Source organism: Helianthus annuus, chromosome 3, assembly GCF_002127325.2.
Source record: "Helianthus annuus cultivar XRQ/B chromosome 3, HanXRQr2.0-SUNRISE, whole genome shotgun sequence".
In the NCBI taxonomy this organism is placed as follows: domain Eukaryota; kingdom Viridiplantae; phylum Streptophyta; class Magnoliopsida; order Asterales; family Asteraceae; genus Helianthus; species Helianthus annuus.
The window spans coordinates 99162903-99179430 of record NC_035435.2 but is presented as its reverse complement, the minus strand read 5'-3'; the positions used below and the strand labels follow the sequence as shown (position 1 = coordinate 99179430).

Sequence of the window (16528 nt, the reverse complement as noted above, 5' to 3'; positions counted from 1 at the left end):
TTCTCCAAAGACCCCACAAACTTCATAGTTCTTCTTCCACCTTCTTCTCTTCATAAAATCCTCAATCTTTGCCCAAATCAAGTGGAGTTTTGGTCTAAATTGGCTAAATTTTCACGAGCTTCGTGATTGTGAGGAGGAATTTCAGAGAAAACGTGGTTTTGGGGTCGAAGTTTGAAACCCTAGGTTGAGATAATTTGGGGGTTTTTGGATTTTTAGTTTCACAAGCATCCTCTCATCTTGAAACAAGGTATGAACACTTACTTTACTATATTATGGAGATGCATTGTGAAAAACAAGGTGATTTAGGTTATATGTTCTTGCTCACTTGCTTGTTGCTAGGATATGAGTATGGAATTGTTATTGAACATGGTTGATGGTTGTAGATGTAGGAATATGGTTAAAGTAGTGAACTTTTGGGATGTTCTACATTGTAGAGACACCATGCCCAATTTTTGAAAATTCTTGATATATTTTGGGTTCACTAAAATCTACAACCATGGCAACAAGCAAGTGTGGGGATGATTTGTGAAGAGAATGTTAATTTTTGTGTTGTTTTGTTGTTTCTTCATGTGTGTAGGAAATGGCAAAGACAAAGGAAAAGCCGGGGTCAAGTTCATCCTCATCAAGAGGCAAGGGCAAGGAGAAGGAGCAGCCATCGAAGAAGAGGCAATATCAGGGTAGGGTTAGTGAAAGCGAAAGCGAGGAAGAAGAAGAGATGCAGTTAGACCCAAGAGATAAACCGGTGTGGAATTCGGGGTCGTTGGATGACCAACCCGAAATTTGGCAGCCAACTCTGTATAACGACTGCATGAACAAGTTAAAGAATAAAGCGGCCGCATTCATCTGTGAAAGAGATGTTGATGAGCCTCAGTTGGGCCAGTTCGGGGTGTATGACAAGTTCCGTGCTTTGGGTTGGGAAGGAGCACTCAAGTGTTGGGATAAGGATAAGAGCAATTTGTTTTTGACTGAGATTCAGGAGTGGATGGCAACGCTTAAATGTCACAACTTCCACAGGCCATCACAAATGAAGTTGGTTGGGACGGTACATGGGGTACCAGTTGAAATGTCATTCGATACGTTGAAGAAGTTGGGAAAATATGATAGCCTTCCAACTAGGGAGTACATGATTCCCACGCTTGATGATTTATTGCTCAAACCCGAGAAGCACGTGACATGGAACAGTATGTTGGCTGATTTGTTTTTGCCCGGTAGGTATGGTGGCGTGTTATACCGAAAAAATCTGAAGATAGAAGCCAAGCTCTTGCATACGATCTGTTTACTTAATGTCATCCCAAGGAGAGGGGATAAAGAACAGGTGAGGTTTCCAGAGATACCTGTTCTGTATTCATTGATGCACGGGTCCCCACGGTTTCCAATACGCTACCTGATTATGCACCATTTGTGGATATGCCGGAACAAATACGGGAGAGACATTGTCCCGTACTGTCGCATCATAACGGGCTTAATGAAACAGCAGAAGGCACTCACATCTGAAGACCGCGGTTTAACGAAAAGGCACTTGCCTTTTACTTTGGATAGGTTGGGAAACGTTTGGACATACACTTCGTCTGAACGTTATCACAAGCTGAAATCGGAGGGTCAACGGTGGAGGGCGTTGAAATTAGGTGCAAGGGAGTTGTTACCGGGAGAACCGGATGAACCTGAAAGCGATGAAGAGTTAATTCCGAGTGGGGATGATGATTACGCAGACGAGCCAACGGGTGGTGCAAATGTTGGTTTTGGGGCTTTTCATGGTGGTCATGGTGGCACATTTTACGACTATGCGCAGCAACCATATGAGCCGGGGTGGGCTTATAGTGGTTCAATGCAGGAGGTGATCGAGAGCCAACGCCCGCCGGCGGCCATCTTTGATACTTGGTCGGGTTCGGAGAGGTCGTTATTTGATCAAGGCACGCGGAATAGCGCTAGTATTGAGCGGGCGCTTAAACATAGCTTCGACCGCAATGAATTATGGCACCGGACCCACGCATATTCGCAGGAGGTGGAAATGAATAACCGATATCACGATGATCAGATGAGGCGGATGCATGCGGATTGGCATGCCGGAAGGCCGGTGGCTGAGGATCCACAACATGTGGATTATGCCTCATTGCCACCGTATGATGGCAGCGTTTCGTATCCGACTCCACAACTCCACCATTCTCAGTGGCTTGATCCAAGACGGCAAGAGGGACCACAACAACAAGAGGGAAGCAGTAGCGGCTTGTTCGGGTTTGGAGAATGGAGCGATATGATGTCATCCATTTTTGGGCCCCCAGGACCGCGTTATTATTGATCAGGTGGTATTCTCTCTCTTGTATAGTTTGTATATATTTGTTGGTTTATGTTGATTATGGTGGGAGGATGGGTGGTGATTGATCATATGATTGATTGTTGGGTTTGGTTGGTTGGTGGTGTTGTGTTTAAAATGAAAAACATAAAAAAATTATAAAATGAAAAAAATACAAAAAAAAGAAATTTGGGGTTTGAGATGAGAAGCTTCTTGTGGATGTTGATTGAAGTAGTGATCAAAACCTCCCAGACCATACATTGGGGACAATGTATCCCAAGTGTGGGGATGGGGGGAATTTTTTTGAAGATTTTTGAAAAAAATTTTAAGCCGAGCAAAACAATGTGAAATCTTGTCGCCCCAATTTATCCCCAAGTCAATACACCGGCAACCCTTATTACCCTTTTCATTCTTGGTAAGAGTTGTAGCCACACGTGTATATAAATAATCTTTGATGAGAGTGGCTACGGATGGGGGTGCATTAGAACTTGTGCTTGAATGCAATTTGAATCTTTGTTAGACATGAATGTAGAAAGGATAAGGGCACTAGGTAGCCTCGTCGTTGGTGTGAGTGAGTGTGGGATTTGGGGGGTTGGACCTCATAAGTTATATATATGAGCATGGTTGCGAGAGGGGCGGGGGTTTGGACATTTAGTTGCCCATTTTGTGCCTTAAAAGCTTATCGTTTGCTTCCCCTAGCTACTTACTTGAAAATTCACCCAAATTTGACCCGGTCTTATAGCATTAGTGATATAATTAGTAGTTTATGAGTTTGAAATAGTCGTGGTTAGTGTATTATCGTATTGTGTGATTGAAAAAAAAAATATGAAGAAAAAAAAAAAAATTGAAAAGAAAAAAAAAAAAAAAAAAGAAGGTTTCATTGTCTTGTATATAGTAGTATGCATTGTTAGTTGTTTTTGGTAGTTGTAATAAAAAGACCGGGTCGAATTTTCGCTACTCATATATATTCCATTTCCTACCCATACACCTAGCCACATTACAACCTTTAAGCCCTTTTGATTTGCATTCATGTTTGACCCGTTATAGGAGGATAGTTGATTCAGGTACAAGCTTATGATTGCGCAACCACCCGTTTGCCTAGTGTGTGTCTAGCTTATCTTTGCTAGTTTCCACTTGTAGCCGAGAGGAGAGAAATTGTGAGGGGTGTATTGCTTGGGGCATTAAAAAGGGGGTTGGTAAAGAAATTGCATGATTTGTTTGGCTGATTTGATCACTTGTTTCGGAACTATGTTGATGAGTTGCTTGGGACAAGCAACGGTTAAGTGTGGGGATGTGACGGGTGGTCCTTTGGACAACCCTTAAGTGTGTTAAAACATGAAATAATTCTCCATTTAGCCGTGTAATTATCTTGAATTAGATAACTACGATGCTTATGTTTCAGGTGCAAATTAAGAGACAAGAGATGGATAAAAGGCAGCTTATGGATGCTTTGGTGAAAACGGGTCGAGAGAAGAACACAAGACAAAACAAAGAAGTGAAGGCAGCTTGGTACCGTAAATTACGGTACTACCGTAATTTACGGTGGCCCATTTTTTCATATATGTTGCACCGTAACTCAGTTTCACCTCACCGTAACAGTTTGATGTCCACCGTAAATTACGGTGGAGCCGTAATTTACGGTGGAGCCTGAACGTGAAAAGTGTAACTGCCACAATATACTCGTTTTTGGGTGTGTCTTTTGGTATTATCTCATCATTGACGGTTCTTGGAGACTTGGGAGGCGAATTTGGAGTATTTGCTTGCTTTGTGAACAATTCTAAACATTCGGTTTGTGTTTTTAATTCGTATGAACACTAGATTAATGTTGATGATGATTCACCGAGCCATGTCCGGCTAAACTCTTCGGTGATCATCCTAGGTGAATGTTTCTAAGACTTTTGTGTGTTAATTTCTGCATTTCTAGAATGATATTTTGCGTTGCTTGAATGTCATGGTGTATGTTTGATTGTTTGTAGTGCGTTAATCTATATCACAATTTCTAGTCTTGATCGTACGTTCTTGGTGCCGTTGGCAACCGAGATATCACGGGAAGGGTTGGGGTTGGTTATTGGTTAATAGGTCATCGGGAAACAACCTCGCATTATCTAATCCGAGTACTTTGTTCCCTTTTATCACTTCAATCACACATACACGAGTTATGTCTATGTAACTCTTTCTAGTGAAATTGCACACAATTGTTTAAAGAAACTGAAACCTAGGGTGATCATTGTTCTCTCCTAATTGCTTACAACCTACTTTGATTTGAATTAGTTCTTAATTTAGTTTTCCAAAACAACAATCCACAATCTTGAATTTTAATTTTCTGCAAGTTAGTTTAATTTTAGTATAAATACAAAGCTACACAATCAACACATTTTCCACATACTCCCTGAGTTCGATACCCTACTACCGCTAACTACAGTTGTTTAGGGATTAAATTTGCGTGACCCACGACATCACGTCAATCACGAAGCTGGACCATCAAACACTCGAGCTCCTTCGACCACAAGGAGTGAAGAACCACAAAGACGAAGAGACCTTTTTGAACCTGCTCGACATTCTACCTCTCATAGCTCGATGCCATCGTACCGTCACTCGTTCGGTCCAGATTCCGAAAATGATCCCAATAACCCTCAACCCTCCTACATGCCTCTACAGCGTTCGGTATCGCACCGTGCTTTTGACGATCCCACTCCTTACTTCGGGGGCCAGTTTAACCCAGCGGATTACATTCAGGAACCTGCAGGCTTTGTCCCGTTAGGACCACAGGATCACTTCTCAGAAGACCATATGGATGAGGACACAGATCCCATAGAACCTGCTCGTGGTACACCCACACATCCTATCGAGATCTCTGATGGATCTTCTTTTCATGGCACACCTTATCAAGGGCCAGATAGTTTTCAAGCGTTGTTCAACCAGCACGAGTGGTACTTCACACCCTCCCATCAGACATCGCAACACGAGCAGCAACAACAATAAGATCCCTCCGAGGATCCACGTTTTGTGGCAGTTACGCCACCACCACCGCCACCGGCTCAACTAGTAGTTCCAAATCCGCCGAGGCGAAGAAGATCAGGCGCACGGATGTCTACCCGAGGAGGGGATTTTCATTTCAGCACCCCTCGCCACTCGAGTGCTAGTCACTATCCGTTAGTACCTGAAGAAGGACCTTCAAGTCCAGTACAGGAGGCGAACTCCGCACCAATTGCACCATCTTCGCCACCATTTGGGTATGACCACCTAATACCTGCATACACAAGTCCAGCGGCATACAACCCGTTCGAACCATCGTCGCACGCACATTACAATTACAACTATGATCGCGACCCATATGTGATAGCGGCTAGGTATAATGCCCGCTATCCCGACGGAGCTTTTGGAAACATGGGGATACCGGACTACTCAGCTCATGGGTATCCAGCACCTCCTAGACCTCCAGTTCCGCAACCGGCGCCACAACCACGTTTTTCTCCGCCCGAACAAGAAGAAATCCTCCACCGCTTAACTCGTGTGGAACGGGATTTCGAGGAAGAACGAAAGAACAACAGGGGATTCCTTAAGGGTCTAGCGAACCTGTTGAAAGGCAAGAAGAAGAAACGTGACCATTAGTCCTTATATGTGTTCTAATGTAATGTCTATTTTAAATAAGTCCCTACGTGGACATTTATCGTATTTCAGTCCCTACGTGGACTTATCTTTTAGTCCCTGCGCGGACATCTATCATGTATTGGTCCCTGCGTGGACTTGTCTCATTATTAACCTCTATGTAGGTATGTACTTGTTTAAAAGTCCCGTTTAGGGCAACGTGTAATCGTAATTGAAGTTATATTATAATTTCATTTTTGTTATTACTATATATTAAATAAATCAAAATCATTCCTTTTAAATTAAATCTGCCTAAATAAAGAATCTTAAGAGTGAAACCTAGCCAGGTGTCTTTTAGACCCGGCCGAGATGGTAAGACCTGACTAAAAGATTCAGAATTCCAGTTAACCTCTGTAAGCATGTTAACGTTCATGGCAGATGTGATTCGTTAAAATCACACGCGTCATTCTTGAATAAGAATCCTTTCTGAGGATTCCAAGGCCCAAATTAATGATATAATAAATCATGGGTCAAATCATCAATGAAGATGATCACTTGTTAAAACATCCATTAGCGATGTAGTGCCTACGGGCCGAATTATCAAACATCCATTAGTGATGTAGTGCCTGTGGGCCATAATCATTGTCATAATAAGACAAAAGACAGTGGTGGTCTATGACTCCCTGTCAGAAAGGGTAAAAAGGACTACGGTTCAAACCTTCATACCTTGATTCTCTGTAATCTCGGCTAATATTATAATAACGTCCTCGTGACTAGGTTTTATGCCACTAGCAACATTATTCGTAATTAGGATAAGTATGTTCAAATCCTAAATAAAAAGTGAGTAACAAATTAACCAGATATGGTCTTTGTTACCATGGTTAATGAATTGCCATAAAGACAATTCAATAATAAACTCCTAAATAAAATTTTCGTTATCTTCTGTAACGGATTCAAGTTACCATGGCTGAACCTAATGGAGAAAATAGTCATACGAGTGAAGACGAATACGATAACGCCCAAATACATTTAACGGGCGCTCAGTTAAAAGCTCTGGTCGACAACGCTGTTCAGGCAGCTCTCGATCGACAATACGAGGAACATACCGAATCTCGGAGCAGAACCGTATCCAAACCACCCTCCAAGCCGAAAACACACTCAAAATCCCACAGCAAACCCCTGTCAAAGCCCAAAAAGGACGACGATAATCACTCGTCCAACGAAAACAGTGTTCGTCGTGAAAGGGAATATACTGATGCATCCCGTGCCAGGGGCTGCACCTACAAGTACTTTTTGTCTTGTAAACCCCGAGACTTCACTGGGGAGAAAGGCGCAGTCGATTGTATGACGTGGCTGGATGAGATGGACACCGTGGTGGACATCAGTGGCTGTGCGGAAAAGGACGTGGTAAAGTTTGTGTCGCAATCGTTTAAGGGCTAGGCCCTGGCTTGGTGGAGGGCGCTGGTTCAGGCCTCGGGAAAAGCTGTTCTATACAGCATGACATGGGAGGAATTCATTTCTCTCATCAAAGAAAATTACTGCCCTCAACATGAGGTGGAAAAGATAGAATCCGACTTTGTATCATTGGTGATGACAAACCTTGACTGCCAAGCTTACCTAACGAGCTTCAACACGATGTCTCGGTTGGTTCCATATCTGGTAACCCCGGAGCCAAGGAGAATCGCTCGTTTCATTGGTGGGTTAGCCCCCGAGATTAAGGCAAGCGTGAAGGCCTCTCGGCCAACGACCTTCAGATATGTGACCGACTTATCTTTGTCCCTCACTCAGGATGCGGTCCGGCAACGGTCGCTGAGGAACAAAGAAGCCGAGAAGAGGAAGCGTGAGGACGATACCTCACGAAGGTCGGGCAAGAAACACCGTGGGAACGGTGATAGCAAGAGAGGGTCAGAGTCGAGGAAAGATGGGCAGCAATCTGGAGAGAAGCCCAAGTGCAAAAACTGCCAGAAGTATCACTTTGGGAAGTGTAGGCTCGGGTCGAACTCACAGTCCCAGTCGAGGTCGTATGCTTGCGGACTGTGCAAGTCCAAGGACCACAAGACTGTGGACTGCAAGAAGATAAAAGATGCGACCTGCTATAACTGCAATGAGAAGGGGCACATTAAAAGCAACTGCCCCAAATACGCCAAGAAGCCGAAAGAAGCCAAAAAGAATAATGCAAGATTCTTCAAGATGGATGTGAAGGAAGCTTTGCAAGATGATAACGTAATCACAGGTACTTTTCTCGTAAATAATATCTTTGCAAGAGTACTTTTTGATTCAGCGCTGATAAGTCCTTCGTAGACCAAAAATTTTGCAAATTGCTGAATATGCCTGTCAAAACCTTAAATGTGAATTACGAGGTAGAGCTAGCAGACGGCACAGTAGAAACCGTCTCCACTATACTAGATGGATGTGTGATATCCATTAAGAATCACTCTTTTCCTCTATCTCTACTTCCCTTTAAACTGGCTGGTTTTGACATAGTTCTGGGTATGGACTGGTTATCCCACAACCAGGCCCAGATCGTCTGCAACAGAAAACATATAGTGCTAAAGACTCCGACTGGTGAATCGCTTACCATTCGAGGAGATACGCAGTATGGATTGCCCGAGAACGTAACAATGCTCAAGGCTTCATGATGTTTAAAAAGAGGCTGTGTCATCTACATGGCACAGGTAATTATTGAAGAGCCCAAACCGAAGATAGAAGACATTCCCGTCATTTCGGAATATCCAGAAGTTTTCCCCGAAGATCTACCTGGGTTGCCACCAGATAGACAAGTGGAATTCAGGATTGATATCATCCCTGGAGCAGCACCTATTGCAAGAGCACCTTACAGGCTAGCACCAACAGAAATGAAGGAGTTGAGGACTCAGCTGGATGAGCTGTTAGCGAAAGGTTTCATCAAACCTAGTTCATCTCCCTAGGGAGCACCTGTCCTGTTTGTTAAAAAGAAGGACGGATTGATGCGTCTGTGCATCGACTATCGCGAGCTTAATAAGGTCACGATAAAGAATAGATATCCCTTACTGAGGATCGACGATTTGTTCGATCAGTTACAAGGGGCAAGCTACTTTTCGAAGATCGATTTGAGGTCAGGCTATCATCAACTGAAAGTCAGAGATGAAGACGTACATAAAACAGCATTTAGGACTCGTTACGGTCACTACGAGTTCCTAGTGATGCCTTTTGGGCTCACAAATGCATCGGCTGCGTTCATGGATCTCATGAATCGCGTCTGCAAGCCGTATTTGGACAAATTCGTCATCGTGTTCATCGACGACATTCTTATCTACTCAAAGAACAAAGCTGACCACGAGAAACACCTTCGCTGTATTCTCAAATTGCTGCATCAGGAGAAACTCTATGCCAAATTCTCTAAGTGCGAATTGAGCAGTCCAATTTCTTGGACATGTCGTCAGCGAGCGTGGTATCCAGGTGGATCCTGCTAAGGTAGAGGCGGTCATGAATTAGCAAGAGCCAAAGACACCTACCGAAATTCATAGTTTCCTGGGGTTAGCAGGATACTACAAGAGATTCATTGAAAATTTTTCAAGGATTGCTGCACCCTTAACCTCCTTGACCAAGAAGAAGGAGAAGTTTGTTTGGGGCCCTAAGCAGCAAGAGTCCTTTGATATTTTAAAGCAAAAGCTAAGCAACGCCCCTGTGTTGACACTACCGGAAGGTACCGAAGAGTTCGTAGTTTACTGCGACGCGTCACACACTGGCATGGGGTGTGTGCTCATGCAAAAAGGCAAGGTTATTGCCTATGCGTCGAGACAGTTGAAGGTGCACGAAAAGAATTACACCACCCATGACTTGGAGTTGGGTGCCGTTGTGTTCGCACTAAAACTGTGGAGGCATTATCTGTACGGAATCAAGTTTGTGATCTATTCAGATCACAAGAGCCTTCAACATCTGTTTAACCAAAAGGAATTAAACATGAGGCAACGCCGTTGGATGGAAACCTTAAATGATTATGATTGTGAAATCAAATATCATCCCGGCAAGGCGAATGTAGTCGCTGATGCACTGAGTAGAAAAGAAAGGGTGAAACCCATCCGAATCAATGCTAAGAGCATTGAAGTAAAGAATAATCTGATTGAAAGGGTGTTAGCTGCACAGAGAGAAGCTGTGATGGAAGCTAACTATCCTAAGGAGAAGCTGGGAGTGACTGAAGAGCAGTTAACTCTTAGCAAGGATGGAATTTTACGGTTGAATGGGCGAATATGGGTTCCTATTTATGGAGGACTACGGGATGTTATCCTCCAGGAAGCCCATAGTTCCAAATATTCTGTCCATCCTGGAGCAGATAAAATGTATCAGGATCTAAAGGCAAATTATTGGTGGATAGGCTTGAAAAAGTCTGTAGCCGCTTATGTAGCCAAATGCTTAACTTGTGCGCAAGTCAAGGCTGAGCATCAAAAGCCGTCTGGCTTGCTACAACAGCCTGAACTTCCTGAATGGAAGTGGGAATGCGTAACTATGGATTTTATTACCAAGTTACCCAAGACAAAGAAAGGAAACGACACAATATGGGTTATAGTCGATAGACTGACTAAGTCAGCTCATTTCTTACCCATCAAGGAGACTTATAGCTCCGACACATTAGCCCAGTTATACGTTGATAAGATTGTAGCCCTTCATGGCATACCTGTGTCTATTATCTCTGATCGAGATACTAGATACACGTCTCATTTCTGGAAAAGCTTCCAGCAATCTTTGGGCACACGTTTGAATTTTAGTACGGCTTACCATCATCAGACAGACGGTCAGAGTGAGCGTACTATTCAAACGTTGGAAGACATGCTGCGGGCATGTGCTATCGATTTAGGTGGTAGTTGGGATAAGAACCTACCACTAATCGAATTCTCCTACAACAATAGCTACCACACCAGCATAAAGGCTGCGCCTTTCGAGGCATTATACGGTAGAAAGTGTAGATCGCCTGTTTGTTGGGCGGAAGTTGGAGAGGTCCAATTATCAGGACCAGAGATAGTCTTCGAAACAACGGACAAGATTGTCCAGATTCGAGAACGTCTCAAAGCTGCCCGTGATAGGCAGAAAAGTTACACTGATCCAAAACGTAAGGATTTTCATTTCGAGGTAGGTGAAAAAGTGTTACTAAAAGTATCACCCTGGAAGGGGGTGATGCGCTTCGGTAAGAAGGGCAAACTGAGCCCGAGATACATAGGACCTTTTGAGGTTATCGAACGTGTCGGGTCAGTTGCCTATAAGTTGAACTTACCAGAAGAGCTCAATGGAATTCACAATGTGTTCCACATCTGCAATCTAAAGAAGTGCTTCGCTGATGAATCATTGGTGATCCCACACACAGATGTGCATATAGATGAGAGCTTGAAGTTTGTGGAGAAGCCTTTGTCGATTGAAGACCGACAGGTGAAAAAGCTTCGAAGAAAGCATGTACCTATAGTTAAGGTTAAATGGGATGCCCGGAGAGGTCCCGAATTCACGTGGGAAGTTGAATCCACGATGAAAGAGAAATACCCTTATTTGTTTGAGTAAATCTCGGTTCGAGATTTATTTTAAGGGGGAGAGGATGTAACACCTCGAAATTTTATGTCCAATAATGTGTTAACACGTGTCATGAGTTTACACGTGGCATTAGATATTAAATAAAGGACTAAAGTTGACAAACCTTGAAAGTATGTAAATTCGAGGGTTATAAATGTCAATAAAGGGTAAATATACTGTATAGTAACCCTAAACGATGCTCGTACCTTCAAACGAATAAATCATGGATCGTACGGAAGCGAAACGCAGAAGAAAGTGAGAGATTACAAGCTGCAAGGGTTAACTGTGTCAACATGTTTAATTATACCTCTGAGTGACCCTTTGACAAACCCGAAGCTTTGTAAACAGTAAAATACGCTCACTAGAATGTACTATATAAATTTCGCGAAGTTCCGTTTTAAAACGAGAAAGTTATGATTAAATTCGTACGAGAGGGGTGAAAAGCGTCAACAATGAAAGTTAAGGCTTTCCGGATAGTAATTAAACTAACCAGGGACTTAACAGTACGGGTAAAAGACACGAGGCCCTTAATTGTAATTAACCGAGGGCCAAATCGCAAAGTTACCCCTTCAAACCCGAAAGGTCAGGTTATTAATTATAAAGATTCGGTTAATCATTACAAAAGATTTAAAAATCTTTGAAAACAGCCCTTACGGACCGCAAGGGTCCTGTCTTACGGACCGTAAGGGGGTGAAAGGGTAAAACATTTTCCGCCATAGGCTTACGGATCGCAAGGCCCAAGCCATACGGTCCGTAAGCGATGCCCAGCGACAGAAAGTTGGCTGTTGGCTGTTTAAAGCGGTAGAACATTAATGTATGGGTTTCCCAGAGGTATGGGCAACCCCTAATCACTCCCTAGCACTATAGGACATATGTTGATGATCAAGGAGCATGGGTAGACTTGTTTGTCAATAATCTAAGGCCTTAGGAGCACCATATAAAGGCCTCATTGCACAACAAAGTTCCTCACACCTTCTCTTGCATCTCTGATCATCTCTGGAGCTCAATACTTCATTCTAAGCTTCACATTTCTGGCATAGAGTTTCTGTAAGTTTGTTCAACCCTTTGTGGTTTAGTTTTTGCTTAGTTTTAGCTTAAAAGTCAATCTGTCGTAACTAACGGTTGACTTAACGGTTAATCACAAATGGTCCAGTGATTTACCGAATCAAAGATGGTTATGTGTTGGTATTTATGTGGGTAATAAACCCCTAAAAGGGTTCCCCCTGATCACCATTCTAACTAGCTCAAATGTCGAGTCAAACGTGCTTAGAAAAAGTCAACAGAAAGCTATTTTTGCGATTTACATGTAATCTGTAATGTAGACGCGGTGCAACCTGTTTGAACACTCATAAAACATGATAATAAGTATATTAACACGTCTAAGCTTGTTTGATCCGGCCATTTGCTATATTGACCCGGTTCGGAGCCGAATATCGCAAAAGTTTGACTTTTGCTTTGACTTCAGTTCTGACCCGTTAAAGTTCGATTTAGATATGCCTTAGGACTCTCTTAGGACCAGGTTACAAGGTGGTATAAACCTCTGTGACCGGTTCGTTGTTTGTCCAAGTCTTTTACACTTTCCGTTAAATGCTTAAAAGTTGACCGTAACGCCCTTATTAAAATAAAACGAGTATTTCGGACACGTGAAGGGACCATAACCTTGGTTACTGAATTCTAAGCATGTCCCTAAAATTTCACATTAATTCGAGGTCTAGAATAGGAGTTATGCTAAATAGCGCAATTAAAGAAAACTTTTGTAATAAACGGCGCAATTAGCATAACGCCTATCTAAACCAAGATTTCGTCACCAAACCTTTCACTCACTGTTGTAAAATAATATTTTGGGAATTTTAAGATTTTTCATTATTTTTAACCTGCTCATAATCTGCGGTTATGGCTACGGTTCGGTAAATACCGAATATACCCTTTTCGGCCAAAACTTGAGTTCTACAAGGTCTTTTGACCCGATTCCAGTTGCTACTGATTTTAAATAATAAATAAGGTATTTTGGACTTTATAAACTGTTCGGGGAAACTCAGATTTCCTGTAGAACTCTAAAAACCTCTTTTTAATCTTTAAAAAGACCGAAATACCCCTACGGGGCATAATATCAACTTAAACTCGTTACGGGCATTATGGAAGGTATCCTACTGATACCACAACCTCTTTAAGGCATATTGACTTAGGAAAACAGTGTAGGATTCTTACGGTTACCCTTTGCGCCTTTTGCGCGCACGGTTCGGCTTATGTAACTAGTTTACATAAATTAGCTGATACGGGCCAAACCATATTGTTTTGACCCCAAAATCCCGAGTGTGAATATTAAACCCATATAAAACAAGCCTTCAAACTTTTTGGGTCGGAATCACATTCCATTCCCGGTTTTCGCCTTTCACGCGATTAAACCGTATCTATCCTTTGAAACTGACCGGTCTAGGCTACGGCTAATATAAAGACCCGTTAGGATTCTAATAGGTTATTTTAAAACCTTCGTTCCAGAATAGAAGCCCAGTAAAAGATATCTGTGATTTAATCAATTAAGGACTATACTTGCAAAGGTAAATACTTTTAACATATTTTCCGTATTACGGGCTTGGGGTACGGTATCTAAAATACCGCTTGGTCGGGCAATTGACCCCAACTCATTTGTAGTTGGGTATTATCAACGTGACCCGTTTAAAAACTTGTTTTGTTGGCTTAACGCCTTTGGGGGCTTAATGACCATGTCCCGGATATCCTTGGCATCATTTTACGAAATGGCCACGACCTCGACATCCGGGTGTAGGCGTACACCCGGTATTGTGTCTATATTAATTAAAGGTGTAACCGTTGGTTTACCCACCACGGTTTTACGCCATGTGGTGTGTCTATTAAACTTTAACCCGGCACGACCCGGGCGACCGAACGCATAACGAGCATGTAATTCTTTACAAGATTTAATTATAAATTATCCCAAGTTATAAAAGAGTTTGTGCCTTGTGCATTCAAATCAATTTTAATAAACATTTTACAAAAGTGTCGGTTGAATGTATTTACCAGTGTAAACTGACGTATTTTCCCAAAAAGATTAACTGCAGGTACTAAACGTAATCGGCTGGCTATAGCTCCTTAGCATCTTAAAGAGTCTCGCAAGCTTTTGATGCCTTGTCTGTTGAACAATACTTTTTATTGTTTTGATCCCCCTGTGGATACCATTCGACTATTTGTGATACATTCGATATTACAATCAATGGTTGAATTATATTTATCTTTATGCTTCCGCTGTGCATTCATATAATTGTGTGGTTTGACTATATTGTTGCCAACTACGTCATGGTAATCCCCCATCGGGCCCACCGGTGATACACGTGGAAAACGGGGTGTGACACCTAGTCTCTCTCGCCTCCTATAATCTGATAGCACAAAAATACTCTGACCCAGTTTGGTTAACCTGGTTCTTAAAAAGCCGCCCTGTTTGTTGTGATCCAGTTTACCAGTCCCTAATCAACCTGTCTGGGTTCCGATTACTGACAATGACCGGTCCAGTGGCACATCTTTTAAGGGATAACGGGTTGCACCCGGCCCCCACCAATGTTGAGTAGTGTAATATTTCTGATTTTTGGTTCAAAATTTTTAAAATTATATAGGTCCGCCAATTATTTTGTCTAAAATTTCCTTGCCCCTACCAAGTTTATTTTCCAAAAAAATTATACATATTTTTGTATTGAGTTTAAAAAAACGTGAAAAATGGGGCTATTAGTAATTTTGTTATAATTGTTTTTAAACTTAAAATGAGTTTTTGTAAAGTTTGAAACTAGTTTTTATATAAATGAAATTTGAGGGTTCATATTTAGTTTTTTTTGTAAGAACGGGTCCTTTGAATAAAATTATTTAGATTTATTTGTAGTTATATTGTTTGACCCGACCCGAATCAAATATCTGACCCGAACATATAACCTGAAACATAGCGATAGGAAACAAATTATTTGAGTCCCATGAATTTCCGCCCCTACGTAACTTTTGTTCAAGCTCCGCCGCTAGACCAGTTTGTTCCCAAGAATTTTTGTACAATCCTTCAAGTTGTCCAGAATTGCAATACCTGTTGATGTTTATTTTGTATATATATTACAGTGATTAAGAAGAATTTTTGTACAATCCTTCAAGTGTCCAGAATTGCAATACCTGTTGATGCTTATTTTGCATATATATTACAGTGATTAGAAAGACAATATATATGTATGTATATTGCGAGTTTTCAAGGTTTCTACTTGACTTATTTGACTTTATAACTGTTCACAAAGTGTTGCTTTATATTTATAGTTGGTGTGCAAAATAAGTGAGCATATTATGATATATATTGTATAAACATTTTGATCGTATAACTAAAAACAAAAGATGAATCCCTAGCCGAAAACCCCCCAACGAAAACACCCTGTGACGAAAACACTTTGGTGTTTTCGTCCACTACTAACTGGCGAAAACAACTGATGGGCCTTGGCCTAGCAGCAATCTGTTTTAATATCTTGCTCCCCACCTTACGTAAAAGCTTAATCGCCAAACCCTAGAACCACTATTGCTTTCTCTGTGCGACGGCAACTGCAAGACTTCAAACCTTCCCTTTCGATCAATGTAGTGACCCTCCCATCTCGGTTAGTTCATACTATTGTTAATCGTTACGTGATCGATGCGTGTTTGTTTATGTAAATTCAATTAAGAAGTTCTGTGGATTGAGGATTACATGTTCAGGGTTGGGGAGTGGGATCTTGTATTGTTATTAGGAATATATGTAAGGGTTCGTGAATTATCTGAACAGATGATAGATTGCAATATGTTGTAATTAGAGGAACCATGATGATCTAATACTCTGATTTGTATTTATTTATTTGATTAGGATTGATAGTCCTACATAATTGATCTGATGATTGTATGATTAGTCTGGTTGAATGATTGTTTGATTAAGCCTTCGAAACTGTTAATGATAACTAGGGTTGCAGAACAACGTAACTGATGTTGATGATGTAAACGATGAAAACCCACCCAAGGAAAGCACATGGATCAACTTAAAACACAGGGAACCAGACGAAAACACTTGGGTGTTTTCGCCATACATTTAACCTGACGAAAACCCTTGGGATT

The 16528-nt window shown here is 41.8% G+C and overlaps 1 protein-coding gene across 1 annotated transcript; it reads left to right on the top strand.

The window, feature by feature from the left end:
* Positions 1-2832, top strand: LOC110929219. The gene is made up of 2 exons (XM_022172348.2): positions 1-247; positions 578-2832. The coding sequence occupies exon 2, from the start codon at positions 581-583 to the stop codon at positions 2294-2296; it is 1716 nt and encodes a 571-aa protein (XP_022028040.1). The 5' UTR covers positions 1-247; positions 578-580; the 3' UTR covers positions 2297-2832.
* The last annotated feature ends 13696 nt before the right edge of the window (positions 2833-16528 follow it).

Excerpts from the sequence above, each read along its gene's own strand:
- LOC110929219 (XM_022172348.2), top strand. The coding sequence starts at position 581 with ATGGCAAAGACAAAGGAAAAGCCGGGGTCAAGTTCATCCTCATCAAGA.